General features: G+C 35.8%; 2 protein-coding genes across 13 annotated transcripts in view; one reads left to right on the top strand and one right to left on the bottom strand.

The window, feature by feature from the left end:
- Window positions 1–7347, bottom strand: part of Mre11 (MRE11 double strand break repair nuclease) — a 61163-nt gene extending 53816 nt beyond the window's left edge. For 4 of the 10 annotated variants that reach the window (XM_004838047.3, XM_087212293.1, XM_013069640.3 and 1 more), the window contains exons 1-4: window positions 7201–7347; window positions 6324–6441; window positions 4418–4550; window positions 194–354 (exon numbers count right to left, since the gene is read on the bottom strand). In XM_004838047.3, coding sequence (XP_004838104.2) covers window positions 194–354; window positions 4418–4550; window positions 6324–6343 — 314 coding nt within the window. In that variant the 5' untranslated portion in view covers window positions 6344–6441; window positions 7201–7347. Of the gene's footprint in view, window positions 1–193; window positions 355–4417; window positions 4551–6323; window positions 6442–7200 lie in introns of those variants that run through there. The other 6 variants (XM_087212289.1, XM_021252663.2, XM_087212295.1 and 3 more) reach the window with 5 other exon arrangements.
- A 20-nt stretch (window positions 7348–7367) lies between these two features.
- Ankrd49 (ankyrin repeat domain 49) lies at window positions 7368–12928 on the top strand. Of its 3 annotated transcripts, none has more exons than XM_004838050.4 (3): window positions 7368–7475; window positions 10378–10732; window positions 11328–12928. In XM_004838050.4, exons 2-3 carry the CDS (start codon window positions 10472–10474, stop codon window positions 11787–11789), a joined length of 723 nt encoding a protein of 240 aa, XP_004838107.1. In that variant the 5' UTR covers window positions 7368–7475; window positions 10378–10471; the 3' UTR covers window positions 11790–12928. The 3 variants fall into 3 exon arrangements, with proteins under 3 accessions (XP_004838107.1, XP_004838106.1, XP_087068423.1); XM_004838049.4 differs by having other exon boundaries at window positions 7388–7509; XM_087212297.1 differs by lacking the exon at window positions 7368–7475 and having other exon boundaries at window positions 10303–10732.
- Window positions 12929–23812: the final 10884 nt, after the last annotated feature.

Consider the following 23812-nt stretch of genomic DNA (forward strand, 5'->3'; position numbering starts at 1 on the left):
AAAAATCCCAACAGAAGCTATAAAAGAGGATATAAAAATCTAAGATACTCAGTTCCCAATATTTGTACAATGATATACAAAAAATCCAAACAACTGCATTTATTATGAAAATAGTTTATAGGCTAATTGCTAAAGTGTTTATTTGATTCACACAGAAAATAAGTTTTATCACTTAAGTAATAAATATACTTACTTACTAAAACCAAAGTTGACTGACTGATCGCTGATGATTTCAAACTGTACTGGACGATCACCCATACAATATTTTCTAAATAACTCCAGGCAAGAATGTAATGTTTTTCTTGAAGGTTTATTTTCATGGAAAAGATCACCACCTAACAAAATAAAATCTACCTAATCAACAGAAAATGGTGTTAAAATTAGTAAATTTTACAGGTAAAAATTTTTAAAATTTTTTTAAAGATGAAAGATATACAAAAAATTTCACAAGACACTATTATATACGGCAATTTAAAATCTTACATTTTATTTATTCAAAGGGACTTCAAATCCAGTAATTACTCTTACTCCAATTTAGGTTCCTAAACCACATTCAAAAAACTACCTTTAAATTACTACAGTAAGTCCTTGAGTCAAGTTTTTCAAGGCAATTATATTGCATTTTTCAAATTTTAAGTAAAATACCAACTTAGTACTTTAACAGAACACAGAGAAGAGATATCAATTCAATCCAAGTTATTCACTGAATTATTATAGAGTTCTTGCATACACCAGTAGCTAAGGAAACAGCAATCTAGAAAAGAGATGGTATCCCTGCCCTCATCAAACATTTTGGATATAACAATGAATAAAATAAAACTACTGTCCTAAATATCTTCAAGCTCTGATGGGTAAGGAAAACTGCTGTGTACCTAAACACAAGTCAGACTCTGACTAGAACAATTATGTAAATAAACTGAAACAGAGATGACATTACAATGAATCCTGAGGAAAAGACATTCATGCAAGGACAGAAAGTCTGGAGGGATGTACTAACACGGTGGCATCTGAGACATACTACGAAGGACAAACAAGATTTTGAGGAAATAATATCAGTGAAGGGAAATCACACAGAAAAAAAACCAATACAATCACACTTTCCAGAAGTATATAAGCTAAAGAAATTTAAGTTCTTAATTATCCTAAAGAACAGTGGAGTACAGATCACTGTGGCTACAACAGTTAGGGGAACTTTAAGAAAAATGTAAGATTTAAGCTAGGCCTTTAAAGAAAATGATCATAATCAAACTTATGGAGCAAACAAAATAAACATGTAAAAAATACATTGGGGGAATGAAAAGTTGTTGGGTTATGGGTATCACTTGCAAGATGGAAGAGTTGCTTACATAGCAATGTGAATGTACTACTTGACTGTTTACTTTTAAAAACGGTTAAGATGGTAAATTTCATGTTATGTGTATTCTACAACAATTTAAAAATGTTTTTAACAAATGTTTTTAAAAATTAACTTGTGCCTCCAGGAAACCCTGAGAAGGGCTTAACTTGCTTCTATGGTATTCCTGACAAACCTGCAGAACCTGAATAGAACCTGAATCAAATCATGAAGAAATACTAGACATTTACAACTCAAAAAGCAATGTACAAAATAACCAGCCCATACTCTTCCAACATAATGTGGATCATGGAAGACAAAAGCAGATTGGGTAAATGTACTAGGTTAAAAAAGATGAGACATAACAACAAAATGCAATATGTAATCTTGGCTTAGGTACTATGCACTACCTTCCTGCCCCTAAGTTGCTATAACAAACATTACGGGGACAACTGGCAATACATTAGAACTACATAATAGTATTGAATCAATATTACTTTCCTGGTTTTGATGTGTGTACTATGGTAATACATCCAATTTACACTTAAATGGTTCAGGAAAATGTGTGTGTGTGTGTATAAGGAGAAAAAAAAAGAGAGCACATGTGATAAAATATTAGAAAATCTAGGTGCAGGGTAAGGAATTCTCTGTACTATTCTTGCAATTGTTTCAGTAAGACCGATTATTAAAAGTAATTTCAAAATTAAAATTTTTTTAAAGACTCTAAAGAACAAGGGAATAAAAATAACACTAGCTAAAAAAAAAAACCACTAGCTAAATGGCATGGACCCACATGATAGAAGATTTAAAAGTCAGGAAGAATTTAGAGTTCAGTAATAAATACTAAATACATATAAATATAATATACACCTGGAAGTTCACCATGGGCGCCCTTTGGGCTGAGGGGAGCAACTGGATTAAGGGATGCTGGGAAGGGAATCAGGAAACAAAAGTCAAGGAAAGGACAAAGGAGAAGTGGCTTGGGTTCAGGGAAAGAAATGTTTTAAAATTAAGAGGGAGCACATCCAGGATTCTCTGGCAGAAATAGACCAGTTTTGGCTATAAGATTCTCTACACTGGAAAAGAAGAATCCATCTTTAAAAGATATAATGCCAATCATTCTTTTACTCAATTAACAAATTAATAAGAGTACCTACTACTTTTTACATCCTTTCTAGGTAATATAAACAAGTATCAACAAGCAGAAAAGGTTTTTAACTCCCATGGAGGGTACCTTCCAATAGAAAACACAAAAGTTCATAAATTATTCCAGAGCTATGTAATAAAACAATGTTATAGAGTGCTAGGGAAGACCCTTCAAAAAGGTTAAATCTGAACTGAGAAGTCAACCCTACCAAGATCGAAGCGCTCCAAGCACAGGAAACCAGACCTGTGAAAGTTCCAGAGTAGAACACACCAGCGTAAACAGAGCCCTGTAGACCAGGAAGAGCTAAAGAAGAAGGCTCCTGGCAGAAGCCAGATCAAGTCAGTCTTGTAGTGTGAATTTTTATATTCAAGGGAAAGCCATTTGAAACATTTTAAGCAGCACAATGACAGACCTGATTCGGGATTTTAAAAGTTTACCTTAGCAGCTATGCTGAATGGATACAGGGAGAAAGAATGACTTGGAAAGAGCAGTAGAGGGCAAATGCACTTCAGGTAAACTACAATGAAAGTTTATAGGTGTGAAAATATAAGGTAGTGAGGAAGTTCCATTTATATTCAGGAGGAAGAACTAAAGGCTTTACAGATAAAATGAATAGAAACTGCAGAAGTCAAGGTTATTAATTTGCAAGTCACTAGCACTTGTGCTTATTTTCCAACTCTTTCCTGAGCTCTAAACTGACATTCAACTGCCTGCTGGAATGTTTCCCTGAAAGTCCTATTGAAATTTCCAGTTCTAAATTGGTGTAAATCAGAATTCACTACCTTCCCACACAAATAATTCTTCATTTATCTAGTTCTACTACTGGTACCATCATCCACCCAGACTCAACGTACTTCAGTCATTGCCATCCCTTTTCCCTCATCCTCACTCCTATAACCCAGGGACCCAAATCCTACCTTTGTAATATCTCTTGCATTCACTTCCCTTTTCCATTACTAATGCCATTTAAAAAAAATTTTTTTTTTGGTACCGGGGCTCGAACTTGGGACCTTGCGCTTGCAAGGCAGGCGGAAGAACCACTGAGCTAAATCCCCGGCCCTAATGCCATTATTTTTCGAAAAGCCTCAAAACAGTCTTCAGTAACGACTCATTCTGTTATATCATGCTGCCAGAAGACTGGCTACTGAATTCAATACAAACTCCTCTGTCTGGCATTTGAAGCCTTCTTCAATGCAACTCAAACCTTCACTTCTAGTCTTTCAGCATGCTTCCTAACACATGGCCTACAACTGAGTCAAAGAGATGTGCTGGTCACCTAACACACTTCATACTGTAACAGGTCTGTGCCTTTATTCCTGCTTCACTAGAATGTACATTCCATATGCTCTTCAAGCATCAAAGTCTATTCTTCCTTCACAGCCCAAGTTTAATGTCACCTCCTTCATTAAGCTCATCTTGCAATTCTCATATAATTGTGATCTATTCCAGCTCTAAATTCCCAGGAAATGCTGCTTATGATTTTATAGCTCTTACCACATGACTTTCCATATGTATATTCTGGGTATCTGTTTTTGCTCATATATTAGTTTGCTATATGTTCTTTGAAAGCAAAAACTATGACAGTAATATTTTCATTTCCAATAGAAATTGACCATGCATTCATTAAACACCCCATGAATATTTGTAAATTATAAGCCTATTTGCATTAAAGTAGCTCCTACTTGAATAAAGGACACAACACATATAAAATCTGCTTTGAAGAGCTGGGGATTTAGCTCAGTGGCACTGCACCTGCCTCACAAGCGCAAGGTCCTGAGTTTGATCCCCAGTGGGGGAGGGGTGTCTGCTTTGAGCTTTTAGAATATTGATACTTAGGCAGTGTGGGCATATGAACCTATAAAAATCAAACTTCAGGGAAAAGAGCCTGTTGACCAAGGAAATAGAGTAGAAATCCCACAGATGTAAATGAAACTCACTTCACTTTCCTGAGCAAGTTTTAAAATTTCATCAAGTGTGACAAATGTATCATTTCCTCTCACTGCATCTTTCTCCATAAATCCAAGATGAATATCAGTTGCAACTAAGATTTTAAATGTATTTTCATCAACACTGTATTAAAAAATAAAAAATTTGAATGCATTAAAAGATATTTGAGCAAAAGAGACCTAAGGACAAAATAAATAACAGCAGTTATGTATGGAATAAAATCATTTTTCTATCCTTCAACTTGGTCTGAAATTTTGAAGTATTAAACAGATAGTTAAAATCAGTTCCCCTTGCCACTAATTCAATACAGAACAAAGGTACATACATTTTAAAGGATTCTGAAACTGCTTCAGAAACGTATAACCTTGTTATAACCAGTTTTATATACTCTCAAATAATCCAGACCTTAAAACTTGCTTCTCCTCCTAGTCTATTCCACCATAAAAACCCAAAAGCCTTTGATCCTTACTTCTAAACTTGGCTTATCTGATTTTGCACATTTCTAGGAAAATAATTATATTAATCTAGTAACTTACATTCAGACTCCTGAAAATACTTGCTTGACTCCACTATCTACATAGTTACTTTTTCATTAATAAATTTGGGGAAGTAAAATAACCACTTCAATTCAAATGAAATTTGGTAAAGGTACTTTCATATGAAGCAGCAATACAATAGTTATGAACATTCTTAAACTTAATGTAACTTTTAATTTTTTTTTTTTTTTTGAGAGAGGTTCACACTGTAGCCCAGGCTGGCCTTGAACTGACTATGTAGCCCCAGATGGCCTTGAACTTGCTATGATCCTCCAGCCTCAGCCTACCAAGTGCTGGGATTATAGGTGTGCACCACAACAGCCAGCTCAATTCTTTAAAATACTTTAAAATATCTATGATCTTAACTCTGAAAAATGAAAAGGGTATATACAGAGAAATTAACTGATCTATCACTCAACTAGTGACAGAAACAGCAGTAAATACTACAATGAAAACTCAGGGGCCGGGGATTTAGCTCAGTGGTTCCACTGCTTACCTCACAAGCAGAAGGTCCCGAGTTCAATCTCTGCTACCAAAAAAACCCCCAGAAAACTTGGACTATTTCTACCAAATCAGAAAAGAGTTTTAAAAACATTTTTATATCTATCTCCCAAATCCAAATCTTTATATACAAAAAAAATTTTAGGATTTTTCTTCAAAAATTTCAAAAATAATATGCACAAAGTTCTGATGGCTACAAAATTTTCAGATCAGATTACCACATCCTTCCATATTCCATAGCAGTGTACAGAGTACTTTCATAAAAATTCTCACATTTAACCCTCAAAATTAATCTGAGAAAGGCATCATTATTCCAATTACACAAAAAGAAGAAAGAGACAAGGCTCAGAATTGCTGACTTGCCTAATGTTACAACTAATTTTGACCAAAGACTTGCAACCAGGTGAAAGACTGCAAGTCTAAAGTTTTTTCCATTTAACTTTTATGTACATTCACTTTATTCAAATTTATTTTTAATTCAATCAAATAGTAGAGCAATTTACTCTAAAAATCTGCTTAAGCAGAACCGCAGTGACTATTAGGATTTCATCATAAAAATTTAAGGATACTTACAGCTTAAATATTTTAAGACAAAGCCTAAGGACATAAGCTTACATATAAAAAATATAGCAATATAAAAAAATTACTGCAAGACTCCAAACTATAGCACCATATTATCTTTTCGACAGTAAACAAATAACATAACATGGACTTTTACACATTCCAAATATTCTTTTTGATGACTAACACTTTCAGTCCAAAGGTAAATCTGTTTACTACTGTTTTCTTTAAAGGTGCTTATAGTTGATAGACTTTAAAAACCAAAAGTAACAATAGATTCCAGAAGTCACAGGCTTACAGTGCATCTGCAGGACTCATTTTTATGGCCAGTAGAGCTCCTCTGGGACCAGGTTTCTCTCCAAGTACCTCTGGGTGTTGTGTTCGAGTCTGTCAGAAAACTCACTCGATTCCAAATTCTAAAAACATGTATCATAAAACGCATTTTTTAAAAAGTTGAACATATTTAATCAACATGAGTTAGGTTGCACAGGGCACAGACTTCTTAAATATGCCGACTTGCAATTTTGGAAAAGACCTATTTTCATCTAAGCATCTACTATACTTTTTTTTAATAAGCTAAGAATAGAAAATTACATCTCCAATGCCACTCTAGTTTTACGATTATGGCTAAACTTAACTCCCATTTTCTCTTCCCTTGCTCCTACTAAAAATAAATGCAGATTAAATAAATGGGCAGAAAGGATCACATAGGATTCTAGCTCAGCACACAACTCTGGATGTGAAGAAATATTTAAATTGCGTGCATAGGACATTCTGAAGCCTGGAAGCAACCTCGTATTTCCTCTCAAACATAAGATTTTGAAAGGCATGGGCTTGTTTTCGGAAGAGAAGGACCCTATATATAAAGCTAGAATAAATAAACAACCAAACACGTGGTCTGCGGAGAAACACCTTTGAGTGGCAGCACAACTACTAAAGCGGCCAGATTTTGGAACCACCAGCAGCAACCACGAAAGCCCTTCCAAACTGCAGGTTCCGCTGGGACTCCAAGACTCAGCAAGCCCCAGCCACGGGACTCGGAAGCCAGCACGCCAGCCCTCCAAGATCCTCCCAGAGGGTCCTACTCACTGTGGGCTACGGCCCCAGAACCTGTAAAACTAGGAGGAGGATATGATTCCTAAATTATCCCATAACCGGATTCTTCAAAGCCTCACCACCGTGCCTGAGGCTGTCTTCTATCCCGCAAGAGGGGGCGAGAGTCGCAAGAAGTCTCAGCAGCGTCCTGGGAGAGCCCGCTGGGCCGTAAACCTGAATTGGACGCGGGAAAACAGCTTGTGTCTCTCGCGATACCTCATGAGGAGGTAAGCGGTCTAGGGCCCTTCTCGACTCTCATTGGCCGCCGAAAAAACGGTGAGGAGGCCGGGCGATGAGGCCCCGCCCCCGTTAAGGAACCAATCCTTAGCCGACTGGGGACAGACCCGGAAGCGAGGTTCGTGACGGTGATTTTCTTCTCTGTACAGTGGGTAGGTAACTTGTCTCTGTCTCGGACCAGGCTTTGAATTGGTCGTGTAGAGGTGATCGCCTTTCGACCCCGGCCTAGCTGTGGAGGTCTAGCAGCGTAGATGATCCTAGGTAGGACTGAGGCGGCTTCCTCGCCCTTGGCTGTTTGGAAGGCCGCAGACGCGATTCCCTGGCCTGTGAGTGACCAGCCTTAGCCAGAGTTGGACTGGCGGCTCTCTCATTCCCACTCCCCAGACCCTTTATTTTGTGCTTCCCTTTATTGTCGCCCTTGGATCCCCTGATTAGTGCAATAAAAGTAAATGTGGAATATTTTAATTAGATTAGTCGCTCAGTTCCATTGAATGGTTCTTGGTCTGTGGCAAATTGTTTTAACCTATGCAGACCTCAATGCATTCACCTGTAAAATGGGGCTTATAGCCCCATCTATCACGGAATTATCTTTGAGGCAATGGCAAAATGGAAGATACGCTTTAAGTTAGAAAACACATTACTTCCTGATGGGTTTCCATTAAATAAGAATCTTGTTTTATTTTACACGCAGAATCAGGGAGGTACATCTGGGTTTGACTTTTTAAACTAAGTATACCAAGAAAATTTTATATGTAATTTATTATATATCAAACTGTAAATTCAGAATTTATATAAAGGGAGTTTTTATAAAAATGAAAGTCATGTTGGGGGGATAAAATCTGTGCCATAATGTCACTATATTTTATATAATTACAAGTGAACCTTAGATTATTTATTGGCATCTAAATTTTTAATGAATTAATGTATGAGCACTTTTGTTTTGCAAGGTGCAGGAGATAGTTTGAGAATAAAGCAAAAAGTGGAAAATCCAAGAGAATTAATAAAACAAAGCAGTTCTTATGGGGTTTCTCAAAAGACTGAAAAGCTGGATAGGTCTTAGAAATTCTTTAATGTAAGCTTTATAGTTTGCAGTGAAGTTATAGGTCCAGAGAAGTTACTGAACATGAATAGTAGATTCAAACTTGCATCTGGTGCTCTTGCCACTAGTAATAAAATTTAATAATACATTAAGATTGTGTACTATTAAACATGTGAAATTAAATAAAACAAAATCAGTATCTTAGGGATATAACTAATTCTGGATCGTCTCAGAATTCATTCCAGGCAAAAGCAAATGAGAAGACTTTAATTAAATTTAACACTACAAAAATAAAATAAAAAAATTTAACACTATGAATATTTTTTAATGCCTAGTATATCCAAGTGGGACCTATATATAGGTTAAACTGGTTCCTATCCTTAAGTTTATAATCTTTTAAGATGCTAAAACTGAAAGTTGATGAAACAACACAAATTGTAGCATCAAAAACAGGAAAAAAGGGCTGGGGAGTTAGCTCAGTGGTTCCACCGCCTGCCTTGCAAGTGCAAGGTCCCAAGTTCAGTCCCCGGTACCAAACAAAAAAAAAAACCAAGAAAAAATACATCTAATGAATGAAAGAATCAAGATTAAAAAAAAGATCAAAGCTCGAGAAAGAATGAAAGAGCATCTGAAAATAATTTTAAAAGTCTAGTAAGATTTCAACAAATACAACTTGAAGGCTGAGAAGTATTTTTAGAAAATTATTATAATACTCATTTTTAATTGAGAATTAAGATGTAGGGGCCGGAGATTTAGTTCAGTGGTTCCGGCACCTGCCTCACAAGCGCAAGGACCCGAGTTCGATCCCTGGTACCAAAAAAAAAAAAGAGAGAGAATTAAGATGTATACGCTGTGTAAGTCTTAAGCTGATATTAGTTTACAAATTAGCACAAGGCAAGTGTGAAGTACACAGCAAGACCTTGTCTCAAAAAAAAAATTAATATGGCAGTCCAGTAGAATAAACATCACTTCCTTCAGAAAGCCGCCTTTAATCCTTTGAGATGGCTGACTCATAGCCCCCTATATACTCATAGTATCTGGATATGATCCAGTTGTTGTACTTAGCACGGTGTCTTCACCTCCACTAGACAGTAAGCTTCTTGAGGTTCAGACTGGATCTGTTCATTATTAAGTCCCAGTACTCAGCCATTCTATTCATATTTGTTGAGTGGAGTGAATGACAGCCAAGGTTCAGTTTAAAACAAAGAGCAAACTAAGAACTATCTGCCTGCCAATGAATAAGACTGCTTTTTACAGCAGCAGCTTTTCTCAGGCTTGAAATTATTGAAGTAGAAGTAGGGTAATAATTTCAGGTGTTGTAATAAAGATATTGCATTAATAAGAGATTGGACAGATATCCTTTTAGGGCAGTGATAGTGAACCTTTTAGAGAATGAGTACCCAACCTGCAACCCGAAACCCACTTATGTTTTACAAAGTGCCAGCACTGCATTTATACCTTAATACTGAGCTTTTAGTTTAGAAAAAACAACTTATACATTAACACCTTTTGTCTTGAAAGAAAAATATAGTAACACGCATGCCATAGGTTTGCCCCCTCTGTTTTAGGGGCTATTTCATCTTTAAGAATCCTTTAAAGTTGTTTTTTAGGAGTTAGACATGTTTGTTTCTGATCTATATTATCTATTTTTGTAAAAATCTTTAATGTATGTGTATTCATTGTCTGTTATACTTTAAAAACTTCAACCATTCATCATTCTTAACGTAATACCTAAATGAATATATTCAACTATTATATTCAAAATAATTGTTGTAATTATTGACTTAGTAGAGGAAAACAACAAGAAATAAGACCATTAAAGATCACAGATAACTGAACTCTGTCATTTAGTAGATTTAATGAATATCATGAAAAAAACCCAAGAGTTTAGATATGGCCTGTTTCTGCATGCTTATGAAACTGTTCTTGGTGCTATTGATAAAGTCTCACTGTTTTGCTAATTCTGTGTTTGTGTTTTCAGATCTTGATGAATAAAATAAAGCTGACATAATTCATCTCAACAAAGATTACATTCTTAGTATCTGAAATGTTTTTTATGTAGAATAGTTGTAAAAATGGAAAGAGAGAAAGTAAATGATGATGGAAAACTAGACCCAGAGATTTCCTCGGACTTTTCTGAACACTTTAACCAACTTGAATTGTTGGAAACACATGGACACCTTATTCCTACTGGCACTCAAAGCCTGTGGGTAGGCAATTCTGATGAAGATGAGGAGGAGCAATATGAAAAACATGAAGAGTGGTATCAATTGCAAGAAAAAAAAATGGAAAAAGATCCAAACAAATTGCTTCTTTGGGCTGCTGAAAAAAATCGGGTAAAGAGAAAAAAAAGACGAAACTATAATGTAATAGGAAAAGCAATGGGTTTGGAGCCAGAAGACCTGCTCCTGAACCAGATCTGTTCTATCTGTATCTTTGGGCAAATTCCACAGTTTTTGAACCTCAAGTTTCTTATCTGTTTAAATGGCTATATCTTCTCTTTTATATAGGATTGTGAGAATCAAATGAAGCAATTACATAAAAGTACATACTAGGTTACAAACTCAAGTATTCTTTGGGGATTTAAGAGTAACTATAAAGATAGCAAGCAATCATTTATATTTTTTAATCATTTATGTTAAATTATTAGGATCATCTTTCAGGTAAGTATAACTTAAGATATATAGGATGAAAATTAACATTTATTAAATACTATACTAGGAGCCTTACTGTGTTGTTTTATTTACTCCTCAAGAATAGTTAATATAGGGCCGGGGATTTAGCTCAGTGGTCCCGCTGCCTGCCTCGAAAGTGTAAGGTCATGAGTTCGATCCCCGGTACCAAAAAAAAAAACACCTACTGGACAGCTTAAGTTTCTTTATTATTTTGCTTTGAGATGCGATTTTATAAGACCTCTTTTTTCCTTCTCAGCTTGCTACAGTGCGGAGATTACTTTCTGAAAAGGCCACTCATGTAAACACCAGGGATGAAGATGAGTATACTCCCCTTCATCGAGCAGCCTACAGTGGACACTTAGATATTGTCCAGGAGCTGGTTGCACAGGGGGCAGATGTTCATGCAGTCACTGTGGATGGCTGGACACCTTTGCACAGTGCTTGTAAGTGGAGTAATACCAGAGTGGCTTCTTTCCTACTTCAGCATGATGCAGATATCAATGCTCAAACAAAAGGCCTCCTAACCCCTTTGCATCTTGCTGCTGGCAACAGAGACAGCAAAGATACCCTGGAACTCCTCCTGATGAACCGTTACATCAAACCAAGTCTGAAGAACAGCTTGGAAGAAACTGCATTTGATATTGCCAGAAGGACAAGTATCTATCACTATCTCTTTGAAATCGTGGAAGGCTGTACAAATTCTTCACCTCAGTCTTAATGGTTCTAATAATTTTCTTGCATTTCTAAGTACCAGTGCCTCCTTTGTGTGAGATATAAAATATTGCCATAATACAAAATTGACATCAAATGTCTTACTACAGAAACTCAGTGGTACTCATTATGTTTTTCAAGCGACTTGCCTAACCTTGATGTCAAAATGTATTTGAGAGTTGTTTGGATGTATCTTTAATGATTTTTGTGGAGTTTGTGATTTTTATCAGAAGTAATTTTAACTTACCTACACTTAATAACTCGACACGGGTAATACAGAAACTAAAGATATTTTTGGTGCTTATCCAAGAGAAATGTATTTTTAAATATCCCAAATACTGGATTTTTGTTGAGTATTTAGTATATTGACATGTATTTTTGTAAGGTGAGGTAACTCATTTTAATTTAAAAGTCTTAAATACGCTGGTGCAGTTCAACTGTCTTCTCTACATTATCATAGCCAATTGCTTTCCTTCCAAACCAGAAAAACTAACATATTAGTGACTTGAATCTTTATAAGTTAAAAAACGTTTAAAAAGGGCCAGGGATTTAGCTCAGTGGTTTCGCTTCCTGCTGCGCAAGCACAAGGACCCGAGTTCAATCCCCAGTACCAAAAAAAAAAAAAAGTTAAAAAAAACTTAGATCTTTGTTTTTTAAAATGTAGACCATTTTCAGGAAAGTGGTTGTTTAATCTATGAATGTTATATACTGCCTCCCTTACCACAATCACATGATCCTGTGAATAGTCCTACCTCGCACCGGTCAACCTACATGATCCTTACTCCTATAGTGAATCAGTATGATCTTTTAGACATGTACACAGCTATACCTTGGTCTAGGAGATCATAACATAACTTGTCTCCAACTAGTTCTTCCTGCCTAATCCTGCTGGATTGGGCACTGCTCAGATAATCTGTTGCGTTCACAGGAAATGTTGATTTTCCAAGGTCTTCATTTTATATAAGCCATTACAAAGGCAAAGTGACAAGGAATAAGGAACTCTTAAGACTGAAGGGATGATTATTATGTGGGGATTAGAACCACCAAGTGGCTCAGCTTTCTTTAAAAACCCTAGTGTGTATAGTGACAAAAAGCATAAAAATAAATATTCAAGAAAAATAAAGTACAAGTTTTGACAATAAAAAAGTCTTAACCTGTGTATAATTTTGTTAGAATAATTGTTCAAACAGCGTGCATTTAATATCTACTTTCTTAGTGTCTCCAGTGCAGTTTTCCATAGACTATTTAACCCTTCTGTGACTATTCCCAAAAGGTCTTCTCTTAACTTCTCAGCTCGAGAATAAAACTCACATTCAAGGGCAAGGAAACTATATCAATTGCTCTTTGCATCCCACCCCCCACTTTGGGGATTCAACCCAAGGCCTTTGTACTGAGCTATATCCCCAGCATTTTTTAATTTTTTATTTTGAGACAAGGTCTTCCTAAGTCCCACCTGAGCTTGCACTTGAGATCCTTTGTCAGCCTCCCAGAGTGGTGGGATTGAACATGTGCACCACCACCCCAGCTTGTTAGTATATTCAAAATGTTTTATTAGTATATATTTGCAGTAGATAGTGGTTAACTTTATTATGTACATAACACATCTTAATTCTTTTTATCCCCTTCCCCTCCCATTCCTCTCTGTTCCCTCTAAATCTTGTTCCCATTTCCATTTGAAAAAGCTCTACAGTGGTACTATATTTCCATCTTTTCTTTGATTCTCTTTTTTTAATTCCTCTTCCCTTTGTTGCCTCCCACCACCTTCATCTCATGTTCCCCTTCCCATTTGAAAAAGATTTTCCTACTTCGTATTATTTATCCTTTATTTTGTTCTGTATATTTTTTGAATCTCTACCTAAGCTTGTCTCGAGCCAATCCATATGACTCAATTACCTTAGACTAAATAATAGTGTTATTTGGTCAAATATATGTGGCAGTTGCTTGGTTAAGACAATATCGGATCATCTTAGAAAATTAATAGTAAATGAACTAAATCATTGTGACAATATTATTTTGTGATATATGGTTAGAATGTGCCTCAGTTTCTGAAGTCCAATATCTTACAAAAGTTTTTGCAGAACATAAAAGGTTACTGTTTAATCTGGTCCAAGTAAGTCATACCAAATGATAGGTACAGCTCAAAGTAATGGTAAAATAGGACCCTATCTATCCCAGTAGACTGCTGAACATGGCAGCTTGGTTATCTAAAAGTCGCAGAACCTGTGGCTCTATTCTTAATTGGGAATAGGTTACATTCATGATTTTATATAATTTAAGTATGGGGCCTGACTTAGTCACTTTCTCATCACTGGGACACAATACTTGACATGTACAACTTAAAGGAGGAGAAGTTTATTTTGGCTCACATTTTTAGTCTGTAGTTGGCCAGCTCCAAGGCAGAAAGGCATGGTGGAAAGGATTGGCAGAGGAAAGCTGCTCACATGGCAGCCAGGAAACAAACAGCAAAGGGGGGTGAGGGCCAGTGGAGAGGGATATACACCCTTGCGGGTCATGCCTCCACCTACCCACTTCTGGGTAGACCCACCCTCCTAACATTACATGTAATACAGCACCTCTATGATTCAATCGTCTTTAAAAAGCCTCACCTGTAGGCTAGACGTCTAGATATAAACCATAGCAGGGCCAAAGAAGCCTTCTTATTTCTGATTAGGAGTTGACAAATTTGACTGACTACTCGTTTTCACGCCTCAATGTGCGAGCAAATTGCATATAAAGAAATCCCTCCTCCAAGTTTACAATAAAATATGTAGCATAGGTATTGTTTGCTCTCTTTATACTTTCGTTAGTATTTACGCGACTCCTCTGTCCATGGAAGGCATTCACTAGTGGTGCTTTTGACATGCTGGTACTTTCCAGTTTTTGCAGTCTAAATAGCTAAATAACTTAGCTTGCAAATAAAATTTTCTCTAATAGTTTATTCAAAGACTTTGTTTTAATAACTAAAGGCTTAATTTTTAATTACATGGTTGAGGAAAAGATGACTTTTATTGGGCTGGGGATTTAGCTCAGTGGTTCTGCCACCTGCCTTGCAAGCGCAAGGTCCAGAGTTTGATCCCCGGTACCAAAAAAAAAAGATGACTTTTATTATTGTTGATGGTAAACATAATTCATAGGCTTACTGTCAAATCAGTTGGCTCTTCCTTTATAAATCTCAAACATATTTCTCCAGGGAGACTTCTGGCCCATAACCTACCGTACTGATGCGACAGTCTTTGCAGTAGAGATGTGAGGACATTTATTTGTTTCTATGTGTTTCCATCTATTATGCCATCCACAACTATTGTTATAAGATTACAGTTGAGAAACCCAGACACTGTCCTAAGACTTATGTCCCACACCAGTATGAAATCTCTGGATCAACTCTATTCCTGATTAACACATACACCATCTTTACCCTACCTGAAATGAAAATTTCAGGTTGAAATTTATGGAACTGCCTGAAAAAATCTGATTATCAAATCATCAATCATGCCTTGCTATAATTAGTTTATCATGAGAGGCTCTAATTCTACAGGATTACTAGATGGCCATGAAACTTTGTAATATAAAGTGCTTTCTCTGAATGGAAATTAAGATCTTTGTTTAAGTCAAGATGATAGGGAAAAGTTTTAGATAAAAATAGATTTAATATTAAGGTAGTTGTAGAAGCAAAATAAGTAATGTGTTCTTTTAAGATTGCTTTTCCAGGGCCGGGGATTTAGCTCAGTGGTTCCAGTGCCTGCCTCGCAAGCACAAGGTCCTGAGTTCAATCCCCGGTACCAAAAAAAAAAAAAAGATTTGCTTTTCCCATAACGTTCCTTGTTTAAAGTGAAGATAATCTGACTCTTTAACCAGTAACTTCATTAACCTAACAAAGTTGCAATGCCAGGGTGAATTTACAATGTGTATGTGCCTATCTTGTGTCTGTGACTTGTAAATAGGAACTGGAATTGTATTTACACATCAAAGACTACTAGGGATGAGATAATGACTAAAAAGGATATAAAAAGAGAAACGCTGAACAAAGGGGACAGGATACTAACCAGACCGGTTTCTGGCAGTCCCGCCCTCTCATGAGTAGAAATTTTATTATTTTACCCAAATTCTGTGTCTCCGTGTATTTCTTTCCGAGATCTCTGGAACAAAGACAATAAGAAGGATTGAATGTAGGCTGATAACATTTTTAATTCCTTGAAATTTCCCTTAGGAGTTCCAAAATAAGTGGGAATTATCTAAACCAGTATTATCAAATAAAAACAGTATAGGCCCAGGGGTTTAGCTGGCCCGGGGGTTTAGCTCAGTGGTTCCGGCGCCTGCCTTGCAAGCGCAAGGTCCCGAGTTCGATCCCCGGCACACACACACACACACACACACACACACAAAAAGTGAACATTAAAAACAGTATAAGCCCCAATGAGAAATGTAATTGTGTTGTATACCTACAATGTACCAATAAAAGAATTTAATACAAAAAAAAAATAAAATAAATATAAGGATGATTGATTAAAAAAAAACAGTATAAGCCACATATGTAATTTTAAGGGTTTTTTTAGTAGCCACATTAAACAAAAATAGGTGAAAATTATGTTAAAAGGATATTTTTAACTCAGTATGTCCAAAATACTCATTTCAACATGAGATACTATTATGCCTTGAATCTAGATGCCCCCCCACCAAACCCTCCTGGGGTCATAGGTGGAGCTTTTCAGCAGTGGCTGGATCTAGAGTGTGTGATGCTGGGATTAAGGACGTGATTCTAGGATTGATTCATGGTGCAATGTTAGGATTAAGGGCTAGTAGCTTAGACAGAATATAAGGGACAGAAAGAGGGCTGTTTTGTCACTGCTTATCCTTTGCTGCCTTCTGCTGCCAGGAACTGTTTCTCCTCTGTGATGCCCCTCTGCTATGCCACTTGGAGGCAGCCAACTATGGACTGAAACCTCTACAAACTGTGAGCTTAAGTAAACCTTTCCTCCAAAAGAAGAAAAAACTCAAAGACTAAGCAAAATAATTTGGACCATAAGGAAATAAGATTCTAACAGAAAATGTATTTCCTTAGTGGATCCAAGGGCTTGAATTACTTATTGCTCATTCTATGCTGATCTTCCTGATACCTATTAAATGAGTTTCTCAACATTCATACCTAATTTTGTTCCTTTTTTCAAGATGAGTTCTTGTTAATACTAAATACTGAATAAAAATACTGAATAAAAATATTCATTTTTGGTTCATTATTTTATTCATTCAAAACCCAAGTACACACACACACACACACACACACACACACACACACACACACACAAATAACAAGGCAAAAAGGGCTGGGGATTTTGCTCAGTGGTTCTGGCGACTGCCTCGCAAGCGCAAGGACCCAAGTTCGATCCCCGGTACCAAAAAAACCCAAAAAAAACCTCCAAGTACATCCAATAGTCTTCACTATGAATTTAGTGACATGGTCACATCCTCCAGTATCTCACACTGTAGCAAGATTTGTAAGGCAGAAAAACAGTTTAATGAAAGAAATAGCTTATATAATCAAAAAGTAAACTGCTACCTAATTTGTTTTCTTTTTTCTTATTGTATTCCAAATCTCCACTAGATGTGTAGTACTTAAAAATTAGAAAAGCATTGGTGAATTAATTTGAGTTCAGAAAGGTCACTGTCTTCTGAGCAGTCCCTGGAGTTCATATACAGCTATATTAACCAGAAGCAATGTGCAAATATCAAAGAGAGAGAGAGGAAAGAGTGAGACAGCGATCCTGACATCATGAGAAACATCAGAGTCCCATCAGGTTTTTCAAAACCCTAGTTTAATAACTCATGAATTGAATGCACACTGATTGCAGAGACCAAGAAAATGTACACTGATTACAGAGATTTCTGTATCCAAGGTGCAGCTTTACTGGGAGAAGCATATAAACACCTGAGATAAGAATCAGACACTTGAGGGCACGTACCAGAAAAGGACAGATTTTTTTTTACAATGCTTTGCATATTTCTTACTTGAAATTTGAAGATATGCAAACCTTATAAGGACTAAAAAGGTATTAGAGTCCTCTCTTCCTTTCTTTTGCTCGTAGTTTCACCCTTGCATAATAAGGTGGTTTGGAGTCCATCTAAAAAGTTAACTGTGGCCTGTTTCTCGCCCTCCGTGTTATTCACATTTGGAGCCAATAATTCTTGTGTGTGTGTGTGTGTGTGTGTGTGTGTGTGTAGTAGTAGCAGTAGTAGTAGTGGTGGTGGTGGTGCTAGGGGACTTCCTGTGCACTGTAAGATGTTTAGCAACATCCCTGGATGTCCTGAACTCATTAGATGCCACTGGCACCTTCCAGCTCCTTCCCCTTGGTTGAGACAATGAGAAAAGATCTCCAGATATTGGCAAAGTCCTTGGCTAAATGTCATTGAAAATATCTAAGGCAAGAGATTTTGTAATTTGACCAGCCACATGGTTGTTTTTACTAGCATGCAAGTAAATATTAAATTAAATTGTGTTTTCCTTAGATTTTGTTAGATATTTCAAATACTCATCAGTATGCATTAAAAAATTAGGTAATCGATTCTACTGTACATATTTAATATTTTATTAATGAGATTATTTAAATATCCAAAAATTGAACTAAAACATGTAATTAGGAAAGTGGAGTTCTCCAGTAATGACTATTGTTTCCCACTCCTGGCTTTGGCCTCTAGAAATTTTTTTCCTTAGATCAGATGAGTTGATTTTTTTAAAAACTAATTTTTTGTGTATCAACAGAGATGATAGCCACATTCTGATTTTTAATAGTTTGCATCATTACAAATGTAAATTTTTTTGCTGCATTATTGAATGAAATTGCAATTAAGTTGACACCTAGAATTTGCTTCTAGAATATAAAAAGGGTGGGGGGGGTGTAAGGGGGGGTAAGAGTCGGGAGGGGTAAGTGATTCCACCCCTGCCACAGAGGATAGTGGGGAGGGAGCTAGGAGGTTCAAGTGGAAACAAATAACAGAATAAACAAGAAAATAGAATACATTTGATTATTAAAAATCAAAGTTCTTTCAATTTTCTATTAGAATGTAAAAATTTATGGTGTAATTTATTTTGGCAACTACTTTACAAATGAATTCCAAGATGAAATACATAAAAATAATGTACAAAAATATATTTATATCTGTCTATCAGCATCCCCCTAATGTCTTTAGCATGAATGAAACAGCCTCATCTGAACTTTATAAAAGTTCTTGTATATCTACAAAGTGTGGCACACCAAACCACTGTGATAATATCAGTAGCTAGCAACTGGAGTACGTGCTGTGGGCCAACTGTGCAGCAAGTCCTTCACATCCATGATCTCAGGTTAGCTTCACAATCCTCATGTGCAGTAGATACCATTGTTCAGATGAGGAAATGAGGCCTATAAAAGTTAATGGCCCATTGTCACACAGTTAGTACATGATGGAGGTTAAATTTCAAACTGTGATACTGACTGTATTTGTAAAGTTGATTAGGAATGCATTATTCAATGCACATTCAGTGTGTTTTCTTTGAACTAAGTTCCCACATAGCTTATATTCAAATAAAACAACTTTTTTCTTGTGGTATTTTTGAATGTTACTATTTGCATACTGTTATGGTTTGGACAGAAAATTTCCTCCTAAAACTTCATGAGCTCAGAGGCAGGGCTTGTGGAAGGTGATTGGATTATGTGGACCTACAGATGACTTGCTGTTAAGATGTGGCGCCTGGTCAGAGACAGGTCCCTGAGCGTGTGGCCTGGAAGGGTATAGTCCCTGGCTCTTCCTTTCTAGCTCTGCTTCCTTGCAACCATGATACAAGCAGCTTTTCCTCCACTGTGCACCTCTGCTATGCTGTTCCTGCCTTGGAGCCTACTGACCAAGAACTGAAAAGTGAGCCACAATAAACTTCTCCTTTCAGTTGTGGGTGTTGGTATTGTGTTCCAGTGATGAGTGAGTTACTAAGACACATACCACCAGTTAGTCTGTCAGTAATTATAATAATACATATATAATATGATTATACATATATAATATTCTTTACTATTGATTTTATGTGATTCATGTATGGTAGAGTTTGAGAACATACAAATTACTACTAGGAGCAAATTGTATTTATTTTTAAAGTTTTCACAGATATTTTAAAATCTGATTATTTGTATCTACATTTTAAGTGCGTATGTCATATATCCATATATAAAATATGCAGTATGTCTTAGCCATAAACAAATTTGTTAATTTGGTTTCTTCTTCCATGTAGAAGTCCTTGCTTTTTTATTGTACACAAATTTCTTTTTTTATTGTGAGAACATTTAACATGAAATTTACCTCTTAAAAATGTAAATGTATACATAACAATTCCCCACACTGAATATAATCATTAGGTACTGCAAACATGTACTAACAAAAATTAAAAATTTAAAAAAGTAAGTGTATAGTATTGTTATCCATAATACAATGCTGTGTAGCAGATCTCTGGAACTCACTCATTTTGCACAAGTCAAACTTTATACCACTGAACGTCTCCTCATTTCTACTTTCCCCTAGTCCCTGGCAACTACATTTTACTTTGCTTCTATGAATTTGTGTCTTAACTACCTCATACAAGGAGGGAGTCATGCAGTAAGTAGAAGCAAACTGCATTTTACAGCACAAAAACATAAATAAGCAAAAATCCTGTTAGTTTAAAAATCAAAGAATCAAAGCGCTTTTTAAAAAGAAAAACAAAGTTCAGAGACTTATACAACCTGTTTTCAAGATTAGCTATGAAACTAGTATCAAGGCACTGTGGAGTTAGTATTAGACATCAAGGTCAAAGGAAGAGAAGAAAATCTAGAAATAAATCCAGATGCAGATGGTAAATTGAGTTTTTACAAAAATGCCAAGGAATTTAATGGGGAATTCTCTTTAGAAAATGGTATTGGAACAAAAGAATATTTATTTGAAAAATGAACTCATTTACAGACAGAAAGAATAACAGTGGTTGTCTGGTGACAGTCAGAGGTTGGACTATAAAAGGTCAGGGCAAATATTTTGGAGGTAAATGGAATACTTCTTATCTTGATTATGTCGGTGGTTTTGCAGGTGTATACCACTGTCAAAAATCACTGAATTCTGTAGTGCTTTAAGTAGAATGTAGATTTTTTTCTATGTTAGTTATTCTTCAAGGAAGTTGAATTTTAAAGGCAGGTTTTCAAATATGACTATGTTATTCTTTTGTTACTTCCATAACTACCAGGGATACATGATGACTTTTCATGTTTTAGGGCTGTAACTTCACGAAGGCTTACAGAGTACTTACTGTGAGTTATAAACAGACAAAAAAAAATATTTTACCAATTCATTGGAAATTTAAAATCCAAAACAAAAAGACTTTTGTAAGAAGCAGTTTCTCTATTAAATGACAAAATAAGAAATAAGATAATTGCCTCCCAATTAAGTCCATTTGGCAGCATTCAATAAGTTTGAAAAGATGGCTTATTACTATGTAAGAATGATTTGGCTGGCTTTTAAAATAATTTAGATGAGGACTGTTAGAATCTACATTAGGGTATCAAAGCTATTATAGCATTTATTTCTCTGAAGAAAAACCAGTAGTACTGAACATCCAATTGCTTATTCAGTTACCCCAAAACTGAGCAGAAAAAGACTGAGATGATTTGAGACTTTCTGTAAATCCATAGAATTAAACAGTGTATAAATTAATCCACCAAATTTTTTAAAATACCATTAAATGATATTAAATTTATATACTAACTTGATAACATTAACTTTTTAGTTCTTTAATAAAGATGTCATTTTAATATTGAATATATATATATTTTTAATTTTTATGTGTGTGAGAAAGATTTAGTGTTGGGTTTTGTCTCCATCTAGTGGACATGTTCTTCTTTTTCACTTCACTTCATTGAAATTTTAAAAGGTGTAAGCCACCACGCTTTTGTTTATTTTTAGTTTTGTGGAAGTAAAAGAAAAACCACAGTTCATTGCCAAAATAGTACATTTTATATTTTTTCAATAATTTATTCCCAAGAGAATTTGCAGTGGTATCTAATTGAAGATACACATATTATGATTATAAATTTTAAAATCAAAAGCCATTTAGAAGGAAACAAACTGCATAAATTATATATTTACTACAATTGACACGTTATCTCCAAGTTTTTAATATTGGAGGAAAGAGAAAAACAGTAATTGTATGAATCTTACTTAATCAAATAAATCACATTTTTATGAGCAAAAATATCCAGACTAATTTATTTTTTCTAACTAAAATACACATTATAATTTTGTAGAGATATACTAAATATACAGTAAAATGTAGAAATATTGATGACTATAGAAAGTAAGCATACCCATGTAACCAAGCCAGGATATACTCCCTCTTAGTGTTCCTTCAAAGGTGAGCACTATTCTATTGCTATCACTATTACATAATTTTTGCCCACATAAACGAAATCATTTGCATTTATGTACATTTTCAGATTTGTTTTGCTTTGTTACTAGGGGTTAAACCCAGGGCCTTTGCACTGAGCTGTACCACCAGCCCTTATTTTTTATTTAGAGATAGGGTCTTGATAAATTGCTAAATTGCCCAGGCTGGGCTTGAATTTTTGACCCTCCTGCCTCAGCCTCCTAGAGTGCTGGGATTACAGACATGTGCCACTATACTTGGCTACTGTGTGGATTTATGTACTCAATGTTAAATCTGTGAAATTCATCCATATTTCTACACATAGAAGTGTTTTTTTCTTGTTCATTGCTGTATTCTGTTACATGAATATACACTAATCTACAGATATGTTTTTATTTTTTATTCTTTTGTGGACATTTGGATTGTTTCCAGTTTGGGCCTTTTATGAATAACGTTCCTGGGAATATCCTAATATATGGCTTTGGTGCACATATTACACACTTCAGTATATACCTAGTGTAGTCTGTGGAGTAGAAGAATATACTTATATTCAGCTTTCATAAAAAACTGCCAAAACAGTTCTTCAAAGTGGTCATTCCAGTCTACACTCTTACCAGCAGGGATTAAGAATTCCTATTGCTCCATATCTTCCCTACCCTTGTTACTACAGAGTGTGTTGTTTCTTGTTTGTTTAACAGCTGTTCTAGTGGGTGCATAGTAATAGCTAATTGTACTTTCAGTTGCATTATCCTGATTACTGGTAATGTGGAACAAATGTTTTCATGCTGATTAGTTATTTAGAGCACCTCTTTTGTGAAGTTCTTTTCCTCATTCTCCATTTTCTTACTGGGTTGTGAGCCTTTTTCTTATAGATTTGTAGCAGTTCTTTATATACTCTGGATATTGGTTATCAGTGGGCTATATGTATTGAAAAAATGTTGTCTAAGGCTCTGGCTAGATTTTGCAGATGTATAATTTCCGTCTGTACTGGGGATTGAACCTAAGACCTTGACACATGAAAGGGAAGCACTTTATTACTGAGCTACCTCCCCAGCCCATTTTTATTTTGAAACAGTTTTACTAAATTGCACAAGCTGGCCTCAAATTTGCAATCTTCTTGCTTCAACCTTCCAAGCAGCTGGGATTACAGGTATGTGCCACTCTATGCATGGCTGACTTTTCACACTCTTAATGGTGATTTTAACAAGGAGGGGGAATTAATTTTAATGATTTCTAATATATCTATTGTCTTTCTTATGGTTGGTACTTTTTGTTTCTTGTTTAAGAAATAGTTTACCTACCCCCAAGATCATGGAGATCTATTTTAATTATCCTCTAGAAGCTTTAGTGTTTTATCTTCACTGCCTTTTTTTTAAAGAGAGGGTCTTGCTATGCAGTTCAGGCTAGCCTTGAACTCACTATGTGGCTCAGGCAAGCCTCAAAACTCATTGTGACCCAGGCTGGGGATTTAGCTCAGTGGTTCTGGCAACTGCCTCAAAAGCACAAGGTCCCAAGTTCGATCCCTGGCACCAAAAAATAAACAAACAAAAAAAACCCCTCATAGTGATCATTCTGCCTCAGCCTCCCAAGTGCTGGGATTACAGGCATGCATCACCATGCCT

Source organism: Heterocephalus glaber, unplaced genomic scaffold (assembly GCF_053883595.1).
Source record: "Heterocephalus glaber isolate CG9 unplaced genomic scaffold, H.glaber_assembly_v1.0 deba00001429, whole genome shotgun sequence".
NCBI classification, from domain to species: Eukaryota; Metazoa; Chordata; class Mammalia; order Rodentia; family Bathyergidae; genus Heterocephalus; species Heterocephalus glaber.

What these genes read in the sequence shown, in the direction of transcription:
- Ankrd49 (XM_004838050.4), top strand. Translation starts at nt 10,472, where the DNA reads ATGGAAAGAGAGAAAGTAAATGATGATGGAAAACTAGACCCAGAGATT. An exon ending in GGGCTGCTGAAAAAAATCGG is followed by an intron (nt 10,733 to 11,327) that starts GTAAAGAGAAAA and finishes TTTCCTTCTCAG; the next exon opens with CTTGCTACAGTGCGGAGATT.